At 38.8% G+C, this 23,299-nt stretch overlaps 1 protein-coding gene across 2 annotated transcripts in view; it reads right to left on the reverse strand.

Annotated features, from left to right (window-relative positions):
- htr2cl1 (5-hydroxytryptamine (serotonin) receptor 2C, G protein-coupled-like 1) overlaps nt 1-23,299 on the reverse strand; it is a 166,989-nt gene that overhangs the window by 16,758 nt on the left and 126,932 nt on the right. For both annotated transcript variants that reach the window (XM_016676238.1, XM_007561729.2), the window contains 2 exons: nt 21,693-22,734; nt 7,481-7,681 (listed from right to left, as the gene is read on the reverse strand). In XM_016676238.1, coding sequence (XP_016531724.1) covers nt 7,481-7,681; nt 21,693-22,107 — 616 coding nt within the window. In that variant the 5' untranslated portion in view covers nt 22,108-22,734. The remainder of the gene's footprint in view (nt 1-7,480; nt 7,682-21,692; nt 22,735-23,299) is intronic.

Raw genomic sequence — 23,299 nt, forward strand, 5'->3', positions numbered from 1 at the left:
TCTAGAACCAGACGTTAGAAGAACCAGAAGTTCTAACTTCTAACTTCTGGTTCTAGAACTTCTGGTTCCAGAAGAAGAACCAGAAGTTCTAGAACCAGACGTTAGAAGAACCAGAAGTTCTAACTTCTAACTTCTGGTTCTAGAACTTCTGGTTCCAGAAGAAGAACCAGAAGTTCTAGAACCAGACGTTAGAAGAACCAGAAGTTCTAACTTCTAACTTCTGGTTCTAGAACTTCTGGTTCCAGAAGAAGAACCAGAAGTTCTAGAACCAGACGTTAGAAGAACTTCTGGAACTTCTGGTTCTAGAAGAACCAGAAGTTCTAACTTCTAAACCTGAACCAGTGGAGGCAGTCTCCTGTGGAAAACGATACAACACCTTTTTGAAACTCAAACACCAAAAAAGGAAGAGAAGCAAGAAAACCTCCAGCAACTAGCAAAACGTTTCCAGGTCAGAACCATTTGAAATTACATCTAATATTTTGGACCTAAAAAAAATGTCAGTGGGTTTTCTCCGGGTGCTCCAGTTACCCCCAAATTTCTTTGGAGAAACATAAAAAAAAGTCACATCCAGTGATAGTTGAACTCTCCAGAAGTTGCCCTTTGTCACCAATTTCTCCATCAAGGTGTTGATGGGATCAGTTTTGGTGGCTTTAGGATCACATCTGCAAAAATGATTTCTTTTTCCAGATGTGATGAGCTCCTATTGGCTTCAACTGGCTGTCTCATACTTGGCTGTTTGCAGAATGTAACTGTTTAAAGTCTGCTAAAATAATTTTTAGTTGGCCTCACCGCACAGTCACATTTAGCTTATGGAAAAAGTGCCAGTCACAAAAATCCCCAAAAGTGTGGCTTATAGACAAGTGCAACGTATATAAGTGCAGCGTATTTATATTATTTTTTTCCTTTTCAAAGTCAGTGGGTGCGGCTTCTATTCAGCTGGACTCGATAGTCCGCGATTCACCCTTTGGTACGTGATGATCTGCTACTTATCCTGTTGATGTCCAAAAGAAATTGTGTCAACTCAACCTGGTTTAGATTTTGTGAATATTTATGCTGTAAAGAACTAAAGTCTGTTCTCTGATGGTACTGTGGTTGTTAGTAATTAAGTTTTTAGCTACTAAGGAGAGGCGTGATTGAATGTAAGAGGGTGATAAATCCCTCAATTATGGCTAGACAATATCGCAGTAGACATGATCAATAGCAACAGATATTGATAGAGTATCAATATTTACTACATATTGAATATATACACTATTCACTGAACTCAGAACTGCACAGCAATCTGGGAGTAGTAGGCACAGGGAAGGCTTTAGTACTTTCTTTGGTTACCTAGCAACTTAGTCATTCTTTGGTTACCCAGCAACGACCTGTTGAGTAACTTACACAGCAGCAATTTCAGGTTTGGCCAGTTCACCTCAAAACTGGTAAAAAATTTAAAAAACAATTGTGTGGAGTGAAAACAAGATAAAAAGGGACAATTTTACGCCACCAGTTTGGTAGTATTTCAGATAATTAAAACAAAAGACTGATCAATAATTATCAATATCAATAATTATTGACAGAATTGTGTTGCAGTAAGTTTTTCAGCTATATCCTCCAGCCCTAAGTTCAATAAACTCTGAAAAATGTGCTTCCTTCACTTCTGAAATGATGTTTATGAAAATTTAAGTCTGATTAATTGTTACACAATAGAGTAGGAAATATATGTTTTATTTCACGTGATGTTGGCAAATACAATATATTGTTTCGACAGTTTTAATTGAACATCATGTTCTTTTGTCTTTCTCATTTTGAATACTGGCTAAGAAAAACAGGTCTCTGTTCTATGCGAGCTTATACAACAAGTTTTTAAACTTAATTTCAAGTAGAAATCCAAAGCAGTTTTGGTTATATTTAATTTGTAGCACCAATAATTATGGCAAAACAAAGAAATATACAAACGAGGGTGCAGTGGTGGTGCAGTGGTGAAGCACAGCCCACATAAGGAGGCCTGAGTCCTCGAAACGTCGTCACAGGTTCAATTCCCAGCCTGGTATGGAAAACCGTTTTAACATAAATTCAGTTTCGTCTGGCTATCCGTCATTACATTCTAGATATATAAAAATGCATTTTCACTATCCGGAATGGTAATTTAAGATATCTGCATTGACATACTGACTAGTAAGAATAATAATTCAAGATTACATTTTGACGAATCAAAATTCCTTTCAAGATATCTCAAATTACGTCACTGGATCTGTCATTTGACGGGACATATATCCATAATTACAATTTCAGATATCTTGAACGTAATTATGACCAGTCAAAATTACATTTTTGGAGGTCTGAATTAAGTCGAAGCCCCTTTATGGTGTCCAAACAGTTGCCTGCAGAATTTAATGTTTCCTGTACAAAATTGTCATTAAATGCCACAATGTAGAAAGAGTCTGGCAATGTTGGAAATGCCAACAATAAGCTTAGAACGCAAAACTTCATGGACTTTAAAACTTCTTCAGAAATCTGAAAATAATTTAATGTTTATTCATTTCCCACAAACCAAAATCACTGAAAAACAGCTTTGAAAAGCTAAAAGTGCTACTGTCAAACCATTTTCAACATGACAGTTTTGCATTTTCATTTTTTTTTCTACTTTTCATTGTTTTATTAAACTTTCAAATTGCTATGTAAGTCTGTGACGTTTTGACTATACAGAATACATATTCAAGATATCAGTAATGTCATTCTGACTAATCAGAATGCTAACTTGAGATATCTTAAACGGAAAAACTCACTGCCCAAACTTCCAAGATGTCTCAAATTCATTTGGAGATATCTGAAAAGGAATTTTGACTAATCAAAATTACAATTCAAGATATCTTTAATTTAGGTTTGCCTTGTCATTTGCTTTAAAGATATCTGTAATTTAAATTTCGCTAGTCAAATCCAAAAACATATTTAAGAAATCTTTAATTAGAATTATGATGAGTCAAAACTAAAATTCAGATATTCTGAATTAACTTTATGACTAGTTATAATTTAATTGTAGATATCTGAATTGTGTATTTCAGATAGTATTGCATTGCAGATATCTTGAATTGAAGTCTCCATTCAACTCAGTGGTAAATCTGACGTCATTTCAACTAGCCAGAATGTAATTAGGGATGTCTTAAATCGCTAAAATGTCTAGTCATAAAACAATTTGAAATATCTGGAAAATAAGGGCACTAAAACCAAATTTATGTTAAGATGGCTTGCCATAGACCTGGTGCCACATGTCTTCCCTCTCTCTTTTTTTAACCTCCTTTCCTGTCTTAACACTTTCAAATAAAGGCAACTAGAGCCAAAAGAAAGAAATGTGCAGATTAGGAACATTAAACAAGTGGCTAATTAAGATTTTACAGTTAATTGTAATGTTTTTAATAATAGATTTATTTATTTAAAGATACAACTGCTATGTTTATTTGTTTAAATAAACATGAATGGATCGTTTCAGAAATCTTTACATTAAGTTGGGTAATGTCTCATAGAGATGCCTTCAAGGTTAGAGGACATAATGATACATGCAGGCAGCGTGTATGCATGTAAGTGCGCTAAAACGCGGCAGCCCCTTGGGACTTAAAGGGCACCAAACGGCATCAATGGAAGCTCGAGGTCAGCGACAGGGAGGAGAGACAGCTGAGAGAAAAGTTTAAAAGTCATCCGATCCCCAAACACTTAGAGAAACCACACACACACACCCACACACACACACGCACACACACACACACACACACACACACACAATTAGAAAAATGATCTGTTCCCTTGATTATTACACCACAGGAACAGTCGAGAGGGGAGGAGAATTGATTGGTTAGAGATGTGAGAAAAAAAAAATCTCCTGAAAAGGTTTACTCCTGATTCCTCCGAGATGGACTTGCTTCCCTCTCAGGAGGTCGTATTCGTGCTTGCGAAATGTATCATTTATGAGCTCATATAACCACCGGATCTTATGTGGCAAACTTAATTATCCGGGGCCACATGCACAGAGTGTTGATCTCGGTCAGCGGCGGCTCGGCGTCTTCTCCTTTCCTCTGGCGCACGGCAGATACAGGCGGGTTGATGACTACGTACCCTCTGGCTGACCCAACCGCAACTGAGGCAGAAGGAAAATAGAGAAATGGAGGAAGAGGCGCAATCCCCCCCCCTCCATGAAAAGGTCACCAAACAAAGTGAGCTGTGAGCCGCAAGAGTCTGCAGTCTTTATGACAGCATACATTAGTTAAAGAACAGAAATATTCAAATTTGATACTAAAGTCAAACTTGCACATTTTTAAAGGATTTTAAAAGTTTGTCCAGAAAAAAAAAAGTAATTACAAAACAACAAATTCTGCCAAGAAATACCCCAGAAAAGTTTTTACAAGTTCCAAGTTTAATTGCTCTATATTTGGAAGCGTGGTGAACGAACGGCTTCGTTCACTTCCTCCGCTGACATTGCTGAAACTCTGCACAGAAAATCAACAACAATCCTCCTTCTGCTCGCTGATTGGCCCGTTTAAAATTCAACTGGAGAAATTGAGCTGAATGGGAGAAATCCCAGACAGAGGAGAATCAAGCAGAATTGCTTTATGAGGCAATTCTATTTTATGGGTTTTGTGGAAGGGAAACAAAAGAAAGCAAAAAGCATCGCCTCAAGTCATGTAGGAAAAAACCACATACAGGTGAACAAAAATTTAACTTTGTGGCCAACATGGGAAACTCTGCGCATGGTAGAAGCATTATGTCTTCATTTCTTCAGCAGGGCCTGGGAAACTGAATTGATGGGAAGATGGTCGGGAAAACAGATGAACAAAGATGAATGTGACAAATTTCAGAGCTCTGTTTCTAAATCATTTTGAAAATCATGCACAGTTTTCCTTTTAAGTTAACAATTATGCACAACTTTGTGTTGGTTTATCACATTAAAAACCCAAATAAAATACATTAAAGTCTGTAAGATGACAAAACATAAAACGGATCAAAAGAAATGGATAGTATCGAATACGAGTCTCGCTTGACTCAGAAGGGATTATAAAGCCCAATGTGTGAGAGCGCTGTCAGAGGTTTCATAGCTCGAATGGACTATTTTCACTGATAATTTGAACGGATGCCTGATGAGAAAAGTTTTTTTTTTTTTTGCGTCCGTGAAATGAAACATTAGGCGCTCAAACTCGACTTTGGGGGATGAATTTTCACTGTTGAATTAGCATAACCATATAAAACACAAACCCTGAAGGTAAATCGGTTTCCATTCTTTATAGATTACTTCTGGAAAAAGAAAAAGGAAATCAAATGATGCAAATCAGCCCCACCCATGGCAGTGTGCTGCACAATGCTTTGATTTAAGGCACAGACTGTTCCCACTGTTTTAGAGAGGCTAGTCATGAACCAGTTCAAAATTAACAAACAGCTCATTAGAAGTCAGTGAATTTGATACCATCAGACAAACAAAAACAAACACAAGAAGATAATGGCTGGAAAACACAAATCTGGATTTGGAACAAATCCTGAAAGGCCTGCCAAGGGTTTGTTCACAAAAACAAGTCTTCACAATAAATACTGGCATCTATAACAAAATGTAACTGTTTTACACCTTTTTTCCACGCCACATTTTAGATCTTAAAAAACAAAACAAAACTGGAAACCAAAAACATTATTTGTCTGATGTTAAAATGGGCAAATGAAAGAATAGGTTTTGATGTAGTAACTAAAAGATCAAGTGGGCAGTTCATTGTGAAACCAGTCAAACTTTTACTTTTCTAGCTTTCCATGAAGCTAGCTGTGCTACATTGCTAGCTCTGCCTTGTATGTAGACATGAATATAAATGTAAAAAGAGATTTGGTTTCAGTTTGGTTTTTTAAACTTGAAATACAGATTATCTTATAAATCCCTGATTCAAAATTTAATAATTTTGTCAGAATTTTACCTAAATTTTATTAAATAAGGGTGGACGGATGAATCAAACAGGGAATATCAAAACTGACGTTACCGCAAGATTGAAATCAGATGTTACTTGGACTTGAGCTGATTTGAAAAGAAAAATGGACAGAAATGTCCGTTCTCCATGTGGCAAAAGTCTGGTTGACTCTTTAATTTTTATGTACATTTCTTCAGATTTTTATCCAAGTTTACTTTTTATCTCAAACCAGAGTTCTTGGCAACCATACGTTTGGAAATCGCCACACAAAATGTAAAAATAAATGTCACGGAAAATTATTTCTTTTTTTTGCCAGAGCAAGTGAGTGTCGTATAAATGTTTGGAGTTTGAACACAAAATGAGGGCATTTGGATTCTCCTGCTTGTGTTTCGTTCTCACTCGGTGGTATTTGTAATTGATTTCAACACAATGGGATAAAAGAAGTTGTCAAGCGAGTTCATTAGATAATCGGCTTCCATTATATCAGCAATGAGGCTGAAAATGATGTTTTAGAACAATCTTGGTTTGTGTGGTTACACCCGAGTCCAAACAGAGTCTCTTTGCGGTTCAGTTGAAGAACCCTTTAAGCCTCTTTTAGGTCTCCAAAGACCAGCTCCCCTGCGCCCCTCGCCTGTTTGCCAGCTTTCATTGTTTCAGCTCATTTGGTCTGACAAACAGGAGCAGGGAGGCGGTCTGCTGTGATAGTTTCACACAGTGACGCAGTGGGAGGGAGGGTCATCAGCGTCTCTTAACAAAAAGAAAAGAAAAAAGAAAAATCAATGGATTTCTTCCTACTGACACAAACATGCGTCTTTTATTGATTCTGTGTAATCTACCAGATTAAGCTCCAAACGGTTCAGTTACACGTTTTTTTTTCTTTTCAGTAATTATACTTCGAAAATATAATGCAATTATATTTCCTATTTTTATTATTTTCCTTCAAAAAATTAAAACCTATCTGAAGGCAGGAACTATCTAATGTTAGAAATGAAACTGTCTTTTTTTTTGGTGGAAATTTGTCCATTTAGATTTTTGGATGAATTTTTAAAATCTTCCTGACTTGAATAAAATAATTTAGAATAAAATTATTACAACTTTAAAGTTGTAAAAAAAAAAATTATTTTAAATCACAGTAAAAAAAAGTAAACATTGCAGAGTTTAGAGATGAGTAAAAAAAAACAAAAACAAAAACAGAATTTCATTTTGAGCCAATAAGCTGAACATTTATTCAAACTTATGAAAATGAGCCCATGTGCTATTAAAAAAATATATAAAATTTGATGTCAAGTCAACATGATATAGTAAAGTAAAAACTTAAATTAAGTTGGGGCAATTAAAAAAAAATCTCATTTTTTACTAATCATTTTTAGTTTAATATAGCTGCTAAAGACAGTTAAATCAACTTAATTGAAGTTGTAGCAACAGTGTTTTGAACTTGTTGGTACAACTAAACAAAGCAACAAGAAAACTAAAGTTGAATCAGCAGTTTACCTTCTGGTGGTTTATAGCCTTTAGACATACGTGCAATTTTTCCACATCAAATGTCAAGTACGAGGCATGCTGACCTATAGAAATGGTCCAGACCGCGGCGATCTTCATCATGGCTTTGGTTCTGGAGTTGAAGCGGCTGTGCTCAATGGGGTTGCGGATGGCGACGTATCGGTCCAGAGAGATGGCGCACAGGTGCATGATGGAGGCGGTGGAGAACAGCACGTCCAGGTAGATCCAGATTGGGCAAAGGGCGCTGGGTAGAGGCCAGGCGTAGTCTGGAAGAACAGCAACAGGTAGGGGAGGGGGGATTATTATGTATTCCCAACTGATGAAATATTCTGATTACCTTGCTGTGTCTTTCTCCCAAAATCGCAACGCAGTCGATGCTGCTGACTTTGATGGGAGGAAAGAAAGTATTTCCTTACAGCCAATCTGTTCTGAGATACAGCTGAGCCGAGCTTATCAAGCTTCGTTCACTATTAAGGCTTAAGATACTCCAAGGAGAGGCTCAAAGTACCTTCATTATTTAAAGTTAATTACAGTGGGGAAAAAAAATCTAAATATAGATTGTATACACTAAATGTTCACAATGCAGCGACAAATAGGACCCAAGTCATTCCCCAAAAAAGAAAAAGAAAAACTTTCAACATATACACAGGTCTATGTGCCTTCTGCATCTGTTTTATCATATGGAAGCTATATACATTATCATCAACTATACTGAAAGCACACAAAAATCAGCTCAGGACACTTGATATCACAGCAAAGTTTTGTTGGGTTATCACATAAAATCCCAGCTTATTATTTAAATTTTTTTTGGCTGTAATAAAAATTCTAGTATTTTTATTTTTTTTTAAATTAAAGTAATTATCTTTGGATCTATAGAGGAACGATCTAGCATACAGCTTCAGTTAGAAACCTTCAGCGACACATAAAGACAATTACAAAGTCGGCCTACTATCACCTGAAAAACACTTATGCTCCAATAATCTGGAAAACTGCAAAAGAGCCGAAACGCTGAGTTCCTTTAAACCAAGGTTAGAAACCCAGTAGTAACTGGAATACTGATCAACAAATTTGATGTGTATTAATGATTTTAACGATGGCAATATAAAGTTAAGTGCTTGTATTGCAATTGGTGAATTGGAATGTAGGCCTGTCGCAATAAGCAACCAATCTATTAATTGCATGATAAATTAAAATGGGTGCAATAATTTTCATTTTCATTATTTATTGTTTTTTATTCTCTTCTTCTACCAAATAACTGGCTGACAAAGGTTTTCAGTCTGGGTGCTTTGGTCTAAACCCCTTTTTTGAAGAACAATTTTGTTAACAGAGACTTCGGAATTAATTTTATTTGTTTTGTTTATTCATTTTGATATTTAAAATGACTTCCATGTCCACTGTTAAGTGGTCATTAGAATTGAAAGATTATTGATATTTGAGAATTTGCTCTCATTATGGTCATTATCATTACTGGTCATTATCGGCGCCTTGTTAGTTTTCCTGGAGGCAGCAGTTTTGTAAGATGATTGGTCACGCATGTTTTATCCGTGCATCTAAATATTTCTATAAGGCAGTGTGATTAGGGATGGGTCGGTAAACAACTCCTCTACATTCCCTTCTACAGCCGAGTTTTCTTTGCCCCTTTCCTTGTGAGGAACGCCAAAAGTCAGAGTTCCAGGATGTGATACACAAACTAATTTGGGTGTGAGGTCACTTCTCTACAGGGTGAGCAGACTGGGTCACAGAGAATGAAAATCCTTCTCCAGGATTGTACAAGAGCCCTGAACCACGGGGTCACTGGCAAAACAAACAAAACAACTACAGTACAGTAACTGAGGAAACAAAAAAACAGCAACGTGCCTGTCATCTGAGACCAACCAAGAGAGAATTAGATCATCCCCCGCCCAATTTGAGGGAAATTAATTAGCTCAACAGGAATGCTGACAGGTGAGCTAGCTTGGTATTAGTTTTTATACCTGTAGGAAAAATGAAAAGCTGCAAATGTTGAAGGTAAAAAGGTGGTTAAAAGTCACCAAAAATGAACCGTATCTGATTAAATTGCTCCAAGCGTGAATGTTCCATTAAACTCCCCCATAATCACAGTCACAGCTTCAGTCGAGCATATTACATTTGTCTTTTTTAGTACTCTGGCTCATGTTGTATCCGTCACAACCCTGCCCCCCCGTTACCCCCCACTTAATCATGTCTCAAATTAATATCAGTGTCTCCATGTTGCATGTGGCTTTAATATATCGTTAACATTCATCGTCGTGGCTCAAATTTCAATCCTCTCCGATCAGATGCTCTTACAAACGTGAGTCAACTCGAGTGGATTTATGTAAGCGGCGGTGACAGAATCTGTTCACCTTGACTTTTTTAGAGAATCTGAAGAGTCTGCCTCTCTGTGTCCTTCCAGCTGCTTCGACAAAACATTCCTCCCTTTGGAGAGAACAAAACCTGCAGCCAAACATGGACTTTTGGATATTTGCTTAATTTCAGTTCTGATCGCAGGGACAAACAAAATGTGATGCGTTCGCAATGATTCATCATACGCTCGTATTCCGAGTGGGTGGCAGCTTGCGTAAGTTTTTAGAGGTCAAAGACATGTTGGAGGCACTGAGGGACACACACGCACACACACCATAAAACAGGAGGAGTGGAGCAGCTGGCTCAATCTAAATTTGGACTTTTTCACATTTTATAAACCTCACCAGGGTTTCTCCAAGTTTATTATAAGCCTGGTGGGCCACCAGGCTTTACTTGCTCCCCCACCAGGATAAGCTCTAAGTTTTTTGTATGTTTGCCTTAAGACTTTATAGGTGATGTTTATGTATTGTTAAAAATGTCTTGCAATAACCCCTAATTACCTATTGATATTTTCTTAAAAGCATGGCGGGCCTCTCTGGATGACTGCCCTAGCACCCCAAACACCAGGCTCAGCAGGTTTTCTGGGGGAAATCCTGCTCACAATTAGTTTTATTTTTTTAATGTGATGGTAGAGCATAATTGCAAAGTGAATGTGAAAGGATATTTTTCAAAGTGTACCAGGAATAGAAACCTAAAGTGTGTCTTGATTTGTGTTCAGCCCTCTTGAGTCAAAATTTTGTGGAAACATTTTTTGCTGGAAACTTTGGGGTATGTCTCTACCAACTTTTAAACTTTCAGAAACTAAAAGTTTTGCCCATTACTGTTTATACAATAACTCAGGCTAAGTCAGACTGAATGGTGACTATCTGTAAACAGCAATTTGGGCAGGACTTTGACTGGTCTATAATAAAAAATAAAGCTCTCCTTGATTGGATTCAACAATTCTTTAGTATGTTCCACATTGGATGTAGTTTAATTTAGGATCTTCCAGCTCCATTTTGTTGCTTGTTGCAACCGCAGGGTGAGTCAGGTGCAAATCATCTGGGATGTGTGACTGATAGGAGCAGAGCGGAGCGAAGCCAGCACCCTTTCCAAATTTTACCTCAAAATAATTTTCAAAACAGTTCATCAAATCCTCACTTCTTCAGCTACTTTTATTACTTAAAATCCAAATAAAATCCAATTAAGTTCATGGTTGCAACATTAAAAACCTGAGAAAGAAACCTCAAATAAGGAAGGTGCTGAAAGCATAAGCGATGCGTTCAGGTTCATCTTGGGAAACATGATGAACATTTAGATCCATATCACAGTTCCTCTAAGACAAAACTGAATAAACATTAAAGTAGAAGTCCAGAAATTGCTACGGAGATTCTACTTGAAAGTGTTGATAGTCATATAGCATTTTTAAGTGTTAGTTTATTACCTTAATACAACAATAAACTCGGACAGCATCATTCACAGAACACGCTTTTTAATGGCTTCTTCCCTGCGTCGGTCAGACTGAAACAAAATGACTAAATGTGCAACAATAAGCTGTAGACTACCCTACTGGTTATGTATAATGTGACTTATTTTTATCATCAGTGAAAAACAGGTTCATGAGTCTTGCACCTTCATGGAAAATGTGCAATACTCTTAAGTGTACAATATTCTAACTGTGTAATAGTTGTAATAGTACTTTCCCTTTATTTTTGACCATTACTTGTATTTTAAATTGTGTATGGAAACTACTATCAATAATCAATGCTTTACACAAGCAGAGAAGGCACTGTTGGTTGCAGCATTTAGCTGTAATTTTGGAGGTTGGTGGATTTTGTTTTATTTTTTTGTAATGAATTAATTAACTCAGTGATTATAACTTAGGCACTAAAAGCTCCTAATGGCAAAGTAATTATGCTTGGAATAATGTCTTTGCAATAATTGTCTCAGTTTTTAATGGGGTGTCATGTACCTGGCTGTGAGATTTCATCTGCACTATGTCTCTTTTGTGAAAAGCCACATCCACCCCCTTGATAGTGCCTTCATAAATACTCAAAAGCAGTTTAAAGGCATTAAGGGGCTCATGACAGTTAAGCACCCTAAGATGGTGGTTCGTTGCAGCCTAAGGAAACATATGTGCACCTTTAAACGTCACTTGAAGATTTATGAGGTAGCAGTTTGTAAACGTTTTACCTGATCTGTAGTTTCTAGCATCTTTGATCGTACAAGTTTTTCATCCAGTGCATACATTATTCTAAGGCCTTTTACACATGATTACGACTGATACCAGCAATGTACCACAGTGTGGTTGATCTGTGTGGGATCCTGGTGAACCTCTCTAGGGGAAATTAAGAATCCAGTTGGCAAAGTCACAAGGCTATATTCTTATGGCGGCAGTGTTTTAAGGTCTTGGGTGGAGTGTGATGTTAACCTCAAACCACTCACCCCCTTCATGTTGGCTAAGCAATATCAGGGTTAGAGATTCATCAGATTTTTCGTTTTTTTTGGTCCTGCAAGTTGTTATAGGTCCAAACCTTAGGAACGGGCATTAAAAAAACAAGACTGACGGTTCTGTTATGTTCTGGGGCTGCTTTGCTGCATCTAGCACAGGATACCTTGAATCTGTCCAAGGCGTAATGAAATCTCAAAACTGTGAAGGGTTTCTGGAGAAAAATGTGCGGCTTAGTAATGTTGGAAAAGCGTGGTCTTCATCTGCTGATTGTGAGACGTCCTTCAGGATAATGACTCAAAAACTTAGTTAGAAACACCCACAAGTGGATAAGAGCAATTTTTGGATGATTCTGAACTGGTCTTCTACAAGATCTGATCTGAATCCTATTGAGCATCTATGGATGGAGCTGAAACAACATCTGGAGAAGACACCCTCCTTTAAACCAACTGGAGTAGTGTCTCCAGAAGGAGTGGGCCAAACGACCTGTGGACAGGTGCAGAAATCTCACTTGTGGGTACGGAAATCATCTGGTTGCCTTTAAAGGTTGGGCAGCAATTCTTACGTTACCATCGATTTTTCCCAGACCCGTTTCATTAGTTGGATTTTCAAAGATTCTGTTGAACCACAATTCAAAAGGAATGTCTGAAATTTATTGGTTCATTTTCACTAAATTTTAGTTTATTGTCACTTTTGCCAGTTTCAAGTGATCATTATGGGTTTATTGGTTCATTAACAGAGGCGAGTAACAATTTAGTCCTTGTGTGTGCAGACACAGGACTTTAAGGACTTGTATTTGAATACCTTCACGTTCCTGAGTAAGTGCACTTTAGACGCAGTGTGCTATCCAACTACTATCTTTCCTAAAGTGAAAGATATTGCTGATAATTGTGTTCCAATAACCAAAAAGGGAAAAAATACTATTGAAATCTGAGGTGGGAAACATTTCTTTCCCTCTTTTGACCTAAGTATCAAACAGAACTTGTTCCTGCTTTTCCAAAGCTCTTTAACAGGTTTCTTTTAAATGTGCTTTTATCCCTTCTCTTTTTGTTTTTCCTTAGTTCTCTTTTGCTTTTCTTCTCCAAACCTGTTCTTCTCAAATAACGATCTCGGCACAGAACACGTGCCAAGGTCTTTCTTTCCCTCTTCGCTAACGCTAATGGTATCCATAATGCTTTTTGCATTGAGATTTATGACTGTGATCTCCTTCAACTTGCTCTTTGCTTGGAGCCAAAAAGAAAAAAAAATAAGATTTTTATTTTATAGTTTGAAAGTTTCTAAATAATCTCATGCTCTGCTCTTTACAGATGGCTGTGGATATGATGGGTGTTTGTGTTTACTCAGATATAATTTCAGGTTCAAGCTGCAGTGTATATAAAAATATGTTATTTTAAATGTTTGTTAAAATCATCATTATGTCTTGACAATACAAGACAGATAATCTGTGAAGAAGTCGAGCTCCTCTGCCTTCTCCCAGTGCTCCCAGTGGTAACTGCAGAAATACACCACTCAGTCAGAATCAACCAATCAGAGCAAGGAGGAGGATCTTAGTGCTGTCAATCACTCTCGCCCCAACCTCCCTCACTTGCTCTTTGCTACACTACAGCTGGTTCACTACAACATAGCCTACCATGAAAGCTAATGCAGCGTACAAAAGATTGATTGACAGCACTAAGACCCTCCTCCTGGCTCTGATAGGTTGTTTTGAATCAGGAGTGCAGCATTTTTACAGACGACAAAAGAAGCACTGGGAGGATGTGCAGGAGCTTGATCTTTTCACAGTTTATCTGTCTCATATTATACTGTCTCGACATGATGACACTTTTAACAAATAGGCAAAAAAAAAACATTTTTGTAAAAGTGCAGTTTTAATGATATGTGGGGTTGCACTATGAGGCATTATTTATTACATTGGCCAATTACAAGAAGGTATGGAGTTAAAAACTCAGCCAGGTTCAATGCTGAGTGGAGTTTACCTGTTACCTACTGGTGCGTGGAAGGATGTTGTCTGGATATTTTGGCTTACGCCCGGAGTCCAAGGACACACATATTAGGTTAATTGGAGATTCTAGATTTCCCTTCAGCATAGTAGTCTTGTGATTGGTGGGGAACACAGTGACATTTACCCTGTCTCCTGCCCGTTAACTGCTTGAAATGGGCAACAGCCTCTGTGCAAGCCCGCAACATTAATTCAGTTTGGTGAGTAGATGGATGGATATTATCATTGTTTTTGGCATCACAGTTTGTGGGTCGAATCCAAAATGCACCCGCAGCAGTTCTGTTGTGTTTTGGCCCCTTCGACTAGTTCATGAGGTTGAAAACTAATACAGGTCTGCTGCTTAAAATCAACGACTGACAATGTTGTATTGACACTGGTTATATCAGAGAAATGCAATGCAACAAAAATGTTAAAGAAAATCAATCAATTGCAGCTAATTATTTACCACGACAAAAAGGCAAAGAAAATGGTGACGATCTGTGACTTTTATACAGAAGGAAACGGTTGTAAGGATTGTATAAAACCGGCGAGGTCACCTCTGATGGAAATAATCCGCCCTGTCATTTTGTCGTTCGTCTTCTTATTCGAGGATGGTTAACCTTTCCTGCGTAAGAATGAACATACATCACACGGGACAAATCTAATATTCACAATTTGATTAAAGGGTTCTGAACTACAAGGTGTCTCCTGTGAAGGTAAATAAGACGGAGTCGTGTGCTGTCCCTACAGGTTTTGTTCAGGGAGAAAATGGCAGAGAGACACCAAGTGCTTTTAGAAACATCATAATTTTTAACCACTTTAAACAATTGTATATTTTAAGCCTAATGTTTGTCCTGTTCCCTGAATTTCGGGGTAGGTCTCTACTGACTTTGGATATCTAGAGGCAGATATTTTTAAATATTTTCTTCTGTGAAATAGCTCAAACCAGGTCAGACTGGATGAAAAGCATCCATAAACAAAATCCCAAGTTTTACCAAAACTTAATAAGATTCGGTTGTAGCTCAGGTTGTGCGTTAGCAGTCAATGTCCATGAGGCCACAGAAAAAAGAATGGAACAAAAAACAGGACATATTTAATTGTTTAATATATTCAAGACAATATATTAAGTGAGCAAGAGAGCCACTTGCAGACCCCTTAAATAACAGATGAAAAATGCGATCCTATCTGGATTTGGCTGAAGCTGAAAGTGCAACACCTTCACTTTTAATTCATTAGAGTAAAACTGATGGTAAAAATGAAATTGGTCCAATTAGTTACAATTTCTGTGGCACCACATGTCATCATAAGGAACTTATGGCACCCTTCAGTCAAGGGTGAAGTTGAGCAACTTTTCAGCCTAAGACATTTTTTCCGATATAAAACATCAGGCAAAAATGTGGCAAGAAAAAAAAAATCACAAATCCCAGATACACAAAAAAAATGAAAGAGTTAGAAAAAATCATATGCATCTGTGAAAAAGTTGAATGGTGTCAATACACTTGTTAAATGATCAATTGTACCTAATATCATATCTCCCATTTGCAGTTGCCTCTTACTTTCTTCTTGAAAAAAACATTAATTAGCTATGCACACTTGGCAGCATCTTCCACTAATGTTTTTCTTTTCTTTGACCTGGCTTTTCCAGCACCATCTGGTCTTTTCCCGTCCATCTTTTACTCACTCGCCAGCAGCTTCGCCTACTTCTCTACTTCGCCTGACATCTGATAGATATGCGCTGCTGGCGTGGACTCAACCCACTGTGAGCTTTTCAGGGGTCAAACGGTAGCTCTCAAACAGTTGGTGCTGTCTCTTAAAGGGACTGAATGAGAGAAAATAGCACATATTTTACTGTTATTATTGTTGTCCGACGCCAACCGGACTGTCAGTGGAGCGCCCCACTGGGAATTGTCCCAACTCTCCCGATTACAGTAACTTGTAATTGGAGTTTGGATTCTTCAAGGTTTGGATGATGAATGATTGTTTCCTCCGTAAGACATTCAAAGATATAATTTCACAATCCAACGCTGCTTTAAACTGTGCTGCTATTTTCTTCGTGTTCCTTGCTACTGAGTGGACTCTGATTGCACTGAATTTTATTTGGGCTTATCGAGGTAAAGTGGCTTAGTAGATGACTAGATTATTAGTAAAAATAAAATAAAATTAAACCATGCAATATGTTCTTTTGACTTCACAATCGTGCACGTCTTCATGTTTGCCACACCAACTTCTAATACATTTACATGAAGTCTTTGCTTCTAACATGGAGAAGTGTGGAAGGATTCACTGGATTTGAATACTTTTATAAGGCCCTATAAATAATCTACAGTCACAGGAAAAATGCATTAGTATGTCTTACTGATAAATCTTACTTGTTTGGACTCCCTGCAGGAAGATAAGCATCCAGTGATAAACTGGAATGCACCATGAAGGTCGCTCGATTTTTTTTTTTTGTTTGCTTTTTGAGACCAAGAACACAAAGTTCTACCTAACCTACATTAAACTAGAGAAAATTCACACCTAAACTCTCTTGCACATAAACTCTCTTGAGTTTATGTGCAAACTGAGTCATGCGTCGACATGGAGATAAAAAATGTTGTCGCCACAACACGTATGGTAAGAGGCGATAGAGATCTTGTTCATACTCTGTGGAGTCCTTCTATACACGAGAGATAAAATAAAAAGGACTGCATTACCATCTGCAATGTGCTTTATTGTGATTGCTATCATTATAATCATTATTGCTACCAAAGTCAGAACAATTCACTGTCAGTTAAATGATGTCAGAGGTGTGTGTGTGAGAGGAGTGTGTGAATGTCGGCTCTATCTTTCAGCCAGCCTCATTGATCAACGCAGACAACTAGCAGCCTGATGGATAACACTCCAAGTATAGATCTGAGCTCCATTCAAGTGTGTGTGAGCGTTTGGTGCAGGCGTCTCTGCAAAGACCAACAGCTCTTATCGTGATATGCGTAGAAATGAATCGAGAGCGGGACTGATTACCCGTCTCTGTCTGTAATGGAATCCGTTTGTGGAGCAGAAAGACAGACCTGTCGGTGTTTGTGTTCTGGATTTTTTTGTTGTTGTTGTTGTTGTTGTTGTTGTCCCCCCACTTCCCCCCGCCACCACCGTGTGTTTGTTTGTGTGAAACACTGATTACCACTGTGAGCAATCAGTAGCTGCAGTTTGAACCGACAAAACAAACCCAGTGTGAGGGAGCTGGGGTGTCTGTTGACCATACGCGGCCCATTAAGCAGCAATCAACCCTCGCTGACCTGCTTAGTATTCCTGAGGGATGCCCGACAGCCAAGGAGCGATGGCTGGATATTGAAGTTCGGACAAACTGTGTTCTGGATACAAAAGAGCTGGAGGGCAAACTGAAGAGAAATGCAAAGGTGAGAATGCTTATATGTGTGGATCTACATTATAGTGGCATTTAATGACTGACTTGTTTCAGAAATTTAAAATGGCAAATTTAAAAGAACCGCTAAGGACAGCGTTGTAGTTTAGAGTTCAGATTGGGCCTAGCAAAAATCAGAGCCGGTGCGACTAATTAAATTTAATTATACACCCAAACCCGAAGTAAACCCAACATATTATTTTAATCAAGATTTTACTGCTTTCTCTTTTAAACCACCATTTAAGAAAGCTGCATAACTTTTTTAGCTTTTGTTTAACTTCTCCAAGCTATATTTTGTCGCTTGTTGTAACCTCAGAGTGAGTCAGGTGCAAATCTTCTGGGATGTGTGATTGATAGGAGCGGAGCCGCATGTGCATGCATACATTATTTCCTCAACAGGTTAAATATCTACTCCTCTATTTACACTATAACAAGCAGATTAACAAAACTTTACAGCATGCATTCTCGTTTGGTTTTCTTTGTGCTTTGTATATTTTAGCTTTATTAAGAGCGCCACGTAAGCTTGAGCCAAACCCGACAATCAACCAAAAATAATTCTGGTCCGGATTTCAGGGTTTGGGTTTGGGGCATACATTCAAGTTCTATCATAATCTGTGTTATCTGTACTGTGAGCATCAACCTTGTTAAAAAATAAAAAATAAAAAATAACACTTTATAGATCTGACCACAGTACTAAACTTAAAATGTTAGAACTGGGGAAAAAAGTTAAAAGTTTTCACATTTCATCCCAGCCTGAGGGGTTTGAATGTTCTCTCTGTGTGTGTGTGGGTTCTCTCTGGATGCTCCAGCTTCCTCTCACAGTTCAAAAACATGACTGTAAGGTCAATTGGTCTCTCTAAATTCCACCTGGGTGTGTGTGTGTGTGTGTGTATGTGTGTGTGTGTGTACTGTTTGTCCCGTGTGCCTCTACGGTAGCTTGGGTGAACTGCCAGCGGTGTACCCCGCCTCTCGCCTGGTGACTGCTGGAGATAGTGACCCTGCTGCTGGACTGTAATCAGGTTGCAAGCTGAGATTTAAAAGGCCAAAAAAAAAAAGAGGTACACAGTCAAACACACTGTTCAGCTTGTTATAATAGCAGTTTGAGCTCCTGAGAGCGAACCGTTCTATAACAAATGTTTGCAGCAGCAGCCTTCATGGCGAGGTGCCGGATTTTACACCAGCGGCTGTGGAAGAGATTACTTTGGAAAGGTGACAAGGAATATTTTTTGCCTGAGCAGTCTCTAGCCTCAAAGATTTGCTCATTGGTTCGAATTTTCTCCTTTCTAACTCTGTAAAAAAAAAAAAAAAATGACATGAGTAAAAATGTCGCTTTCACCATAGTCTACATTGTTGTCTCACTGAGTGGTATAAAAATCACTCCATGGTACATGAAGTGATCATAACAATAGCTGTTAGCCAATCACACCCAGAACAGAAAAATAAAGAAGCACTTTAAGCTGTTTTCTCTGATAAACACACTTTAGATGATCAAGTCAGCAAATCACGACTGTTGTTTCAGTGATCAATAGCAGAAAATAACAAGAATATGTAATGTTGTCCAAATTGTGTGAAGCTGAAATGTAAAATGGAAAGTTTTGTTTTTAATTACTTACGAATTACATGTATTTTGGAAACATTTCTACCCAAAAGTGAGGATTTAAAAGGCAACATTAAGAATTGCTCTAGTCTTCCTTTAAGCAACATAAACTCCACTATTAAGTCCAAGTAATGTGTAACTTAATCTCCAGCTACAACACAGATTTTTATTATTTTAAAAAAAAATGTTTAATGCTTTTTTTTTTTAAAACAGTTTCCATCTACACTATGGGATTCCGGTCAAATATGTTGTAATACATATTTGTATTATCCATATCATGCTGACGTAAATACAATTTGTGCAAAATACAATAAATTATTTGAAGGCATGTGAGTACACACTGACTCAAAAGTGATAGCTCAGACACTAGAATTCATAAAATGCAAAAGTTCAAGTTGTTATAAAAACGCTACATATGTCAAATATGACTTAAAAGGAACTTGACCTTGTAATTTAACGCCTTGATATTGGGCCTCTGTCTCTTTAAAAACTCCTGCTCTGTCTGAAACTCCGCCTTCAGGAAGTCATCACAACCTGGCTCCTCTGTTAACCCTTTAATGTTTTTACCAGCGTTGTGCTGCTGCGTGGCTCCACCAGGTGTTTGCTAATTGCTGCTGACTAGTCTGAAGGAACTGAGTGGGAAGGGATATTTATGAGGAGCAACCTCGGCTTGGAAACTGCAGCTCAGAGGAGGAGCTTTGTGCTTGAAGGCGGAGCTTGGTCCCACTAAGCGTTTTACATAGTTGAACGGTTGAGATTAAAGGATTTCTGAAACATGCATGAAAGAATCATATTAACACTCTAGGTATGTTTTGATGAGGGAACAACATCATAACGTGATGTAAATAAATTTTACATAATACTGCCCCTTTAATAGGTACACTGACAGATCCTTCATTGATATGAAAGTACCAAACTGAGCATTACAGAAGGTCTCAGTCTATTTGCTGACATGATATCAGCCACAGCCACCAGACAGACACATAAAAGTAAGTAACTCAGAAGGCAGCGATGTCAGCAATAACAACGATTACCATCGAGGCGAAAGCTGCAAAAGGTTGACATGTGTTTGTATACGGCACTGAAAAAAGGTTTCCTCACATGTTATCGGCTCAGGGATCACTGCTGTGATGGTGACATTTAAGGGCATGCTTCCTGGAGGTGTTAGACTGGAGACCTGGCTGAGGTTGCAGAGGCAAAGAAATCCACTCTGTTCTTAACATCAGAACAAAAACACAACACTAAAATCCTATTACACTAAAAAGGGGGTGTTCATGCATAATGCTGGCCCAGACACCGTGAGCAGGAACACAAGCGGATGACTGGGATGATATCGCAATTACCAAGCTGGCGTTCTCTGAAAGTCAAGTCGCTCGCTAAATAACAGTGTACCGCATCTCATGCAAGCAATAGTCATTGAAATAATTACACGGGAAAAATATTTTGAAGTGATCACAGCACACATGTCGCAGTGTGCTGGCAAGCAGCTGGTGAGTGGGTGTGTGCTCCAGAGTTGTGGTAGAAATCCACAGCGAAGATCATTTAAATATTGGCTCAGAGTGATAGGCATGAATCCGTATTCATTAAAATAGGTCTCCGCAAAGAAAGAAGTCTTTTTGAGAAGGATGAGATCATCCGTTTTCTTTCACAACCGAGGTCTCGACATGTGAAATATGTTTGATCGCGGCGTAATTAGAATTATCTGGATCTATGTTCCTATTTGGTAAAGCAATTTTCATGTCTTCGTATCGACTGAAACGGATTTACATACTAAAAAACATCAGGTCATACATACTGGTACTAAATTTTAGTATTAATTCAAAAGTACACAACAATTTTTATAAGACACAAGTCTAAAAATGTGTGTCTATACATTTAGTTTCATGTTTTCACACCAGTGGACCTTGATATGGAGAATACACCTGATGGCTACTCTAAGGGCATCAGGACGAAATCAAAGTCTTACTATACTGAAATTACTCTAATCTAACTAACAACACAGTGTGAACTATTATCTTGTTTGCATTGAGTTTTTTTTAAAACAGAAGTCCATGAATATTTAAGCAGAAAATGGAGGCGTACTGTGTTTACATCTGGAAATTTTGTGCATGCGTGCAATATTGGAGGGCAAAAGGCAAAAACTTGCCCTCCAGAGGCGCAGTAGAACAACTCCTTTAACAAGATGAAACCTGGAGATGCAAGAATTAGTGAAAAACCATAGAAGGACACCACACTTAGATTTTGTACAACATATGAATAAATGATGCAAAGAAGCTGCTCAATGAAGTTTTGAATCACATGCCAAGTTCATCAATGTGACTAGGGCTGGGATGACCAAAGAGATGCTTTAATCTTTCATTGCCATCAGTGTAAAAAAAAAAAAAATCCCTTACAATAAAACAAACAATGCTTAGGTTGGTGGGGGCGCAAGTAAAACCTGGTGGCCCGCCAGGCTTACAATACACTGGTGTATGTAAATATATGGTCTCAACTGCAGTGAAGTTATTACTCACCGTAGAGAATGTTGATGAGGGAAATGGGCATGACCAGGATGCCTACGAGCATGTCGGCCACAGCCAGCGACCTCAGAAAGAAGTTGGTGGCGTTTTGCAGCTTCTTCTCCAGGGACACCGCCAGAATCACCAGGATGTTGCCACCGACCGTCAGTGCGATGATTACCAGGATAAGCAGCGCCGGCCAGTTCTTCTCTTTGATCACGGACTTGGTGACCGACTCCTGGGTGGTCGAATTGTCCAAACCCAAACCCAGACTCATGGCTGCCGCACTCGCCCCTCCTCCCGTTCCCCACGCCAGGGTTTGATTGAAGTCCAGTGGGTTGTTGCTCGGCCAACCTATCTGACTCCCAACCTCCAGGGAGGAGGTGGTTGTGCCAAACCCACCGAGGAGAGCCCTTGCTGGGCCACCCATTCCTCACAAGAGTAGTCACTGTTTCAAAGACTGAAAAGTGTTGGAACCCTTTTGCTTGCTAGCAATGCACAAAGCGTTGAGTTGGGTTTTCAAACATGAGCTTAATTATGGGTCGGCACAACATCCGAGGGAAGGAGAAACTTGACGGACAGGAAAGTAGAGGGAGAGGGTTGGGAGGGATTAGATTTTCTATCATACTATATCGGAGGGGAAACAAAAGTGTTGCTTGCTGCACACAGTTTCAAGTTGTTGTTTGAGGTTTAAACCTCCCATTTCCTGCCAAGATACCACTGGCAAAGGGACCTCAACTTAGACGGCGAGTCATGCTGTCCCAAGTTGTTTATTGGTATTGAGCCACATCTCCCGCCTGCTAGAACACAGACCTTAAGTGTTTCTAATTGCGTGCTGGAAATTGGATCACTCATACCCATGGCTGGCTGCCCACAGCCTTCTGCACCCACCCAATCAGCGGTGGTTTGTTTGCCAAAAGGTACGGCTCTCTTTGAATCTCTTGCTTTCAGCTGTAAACCTCACTTCTCAAGGTGTTTTTTTTGTTGTTGTTGTTTTTTCTTTTTTCCCAAGCGGGTTTCCACCGTCTGTCAGATCAGCGTTGATGATCAGTCTGAGCTGCAGAGAAAACAGAATGGGAAGAAGAAGTTTGATTATTGCATCTGTCCAAACCTTACCTTGCTTCCCTCCCGCACCAAAATTGTTGGTTTGCTCTTCAATTCTCTCATTTCTTTCTAGCTACCTCTGCATTTTCATCTCCTTAATCACCTCGCTGCACCTTTGATGCATCCATCAATTCTCCCACCCAGTACTCGTCTTCTTCTTCCTGTCATCATCCTTGCAGCGAGTCTTCCCGAACCTCGCTAATTTATCACATTGTCCTTGTTCATGACAAAAGCCTTCAGAACGAGCACGCAAGCGTAGAACAGAAAGGAGACTAAATCAAGAAGAATCTTGGATACACCCTGACATTGACATCTGTGTTCAAGTGCAACCTGTCCTCTAAATTTACCTTTACCCCCTCAGTAAGCTCTGTGATTTAGCACCTCGCAAACCTCTTCAAGAACAGGTCGAGGAGTCTGCGAGGAGCGTGTGTGGGAGTTGATGTGTGTGTGTGTGTGTGTGGGTGTGTGTGTGTGCGTGCGTGTGTGTGCACAGACGTCTTTGCCTGCAACAGGAAGAA

The sequence above is a fragment of the Poecilia formosa genome, unplaced genomic scaffold, assembly GCF_000485575.1.
Source record: "Poecilia formosa unplaced genomic scaffold, Poecilia_formosa-5.1.2 Scaffold130, whole genome shotgun sequence".
NCBI classification, from domain to species: domain Eukaryota; kingdom Metazoa; phylum Chordata; class Actinopteri; order Cyprinodontiformes; family Poeciliidae; genus Poecilia; species Poecilia formosa.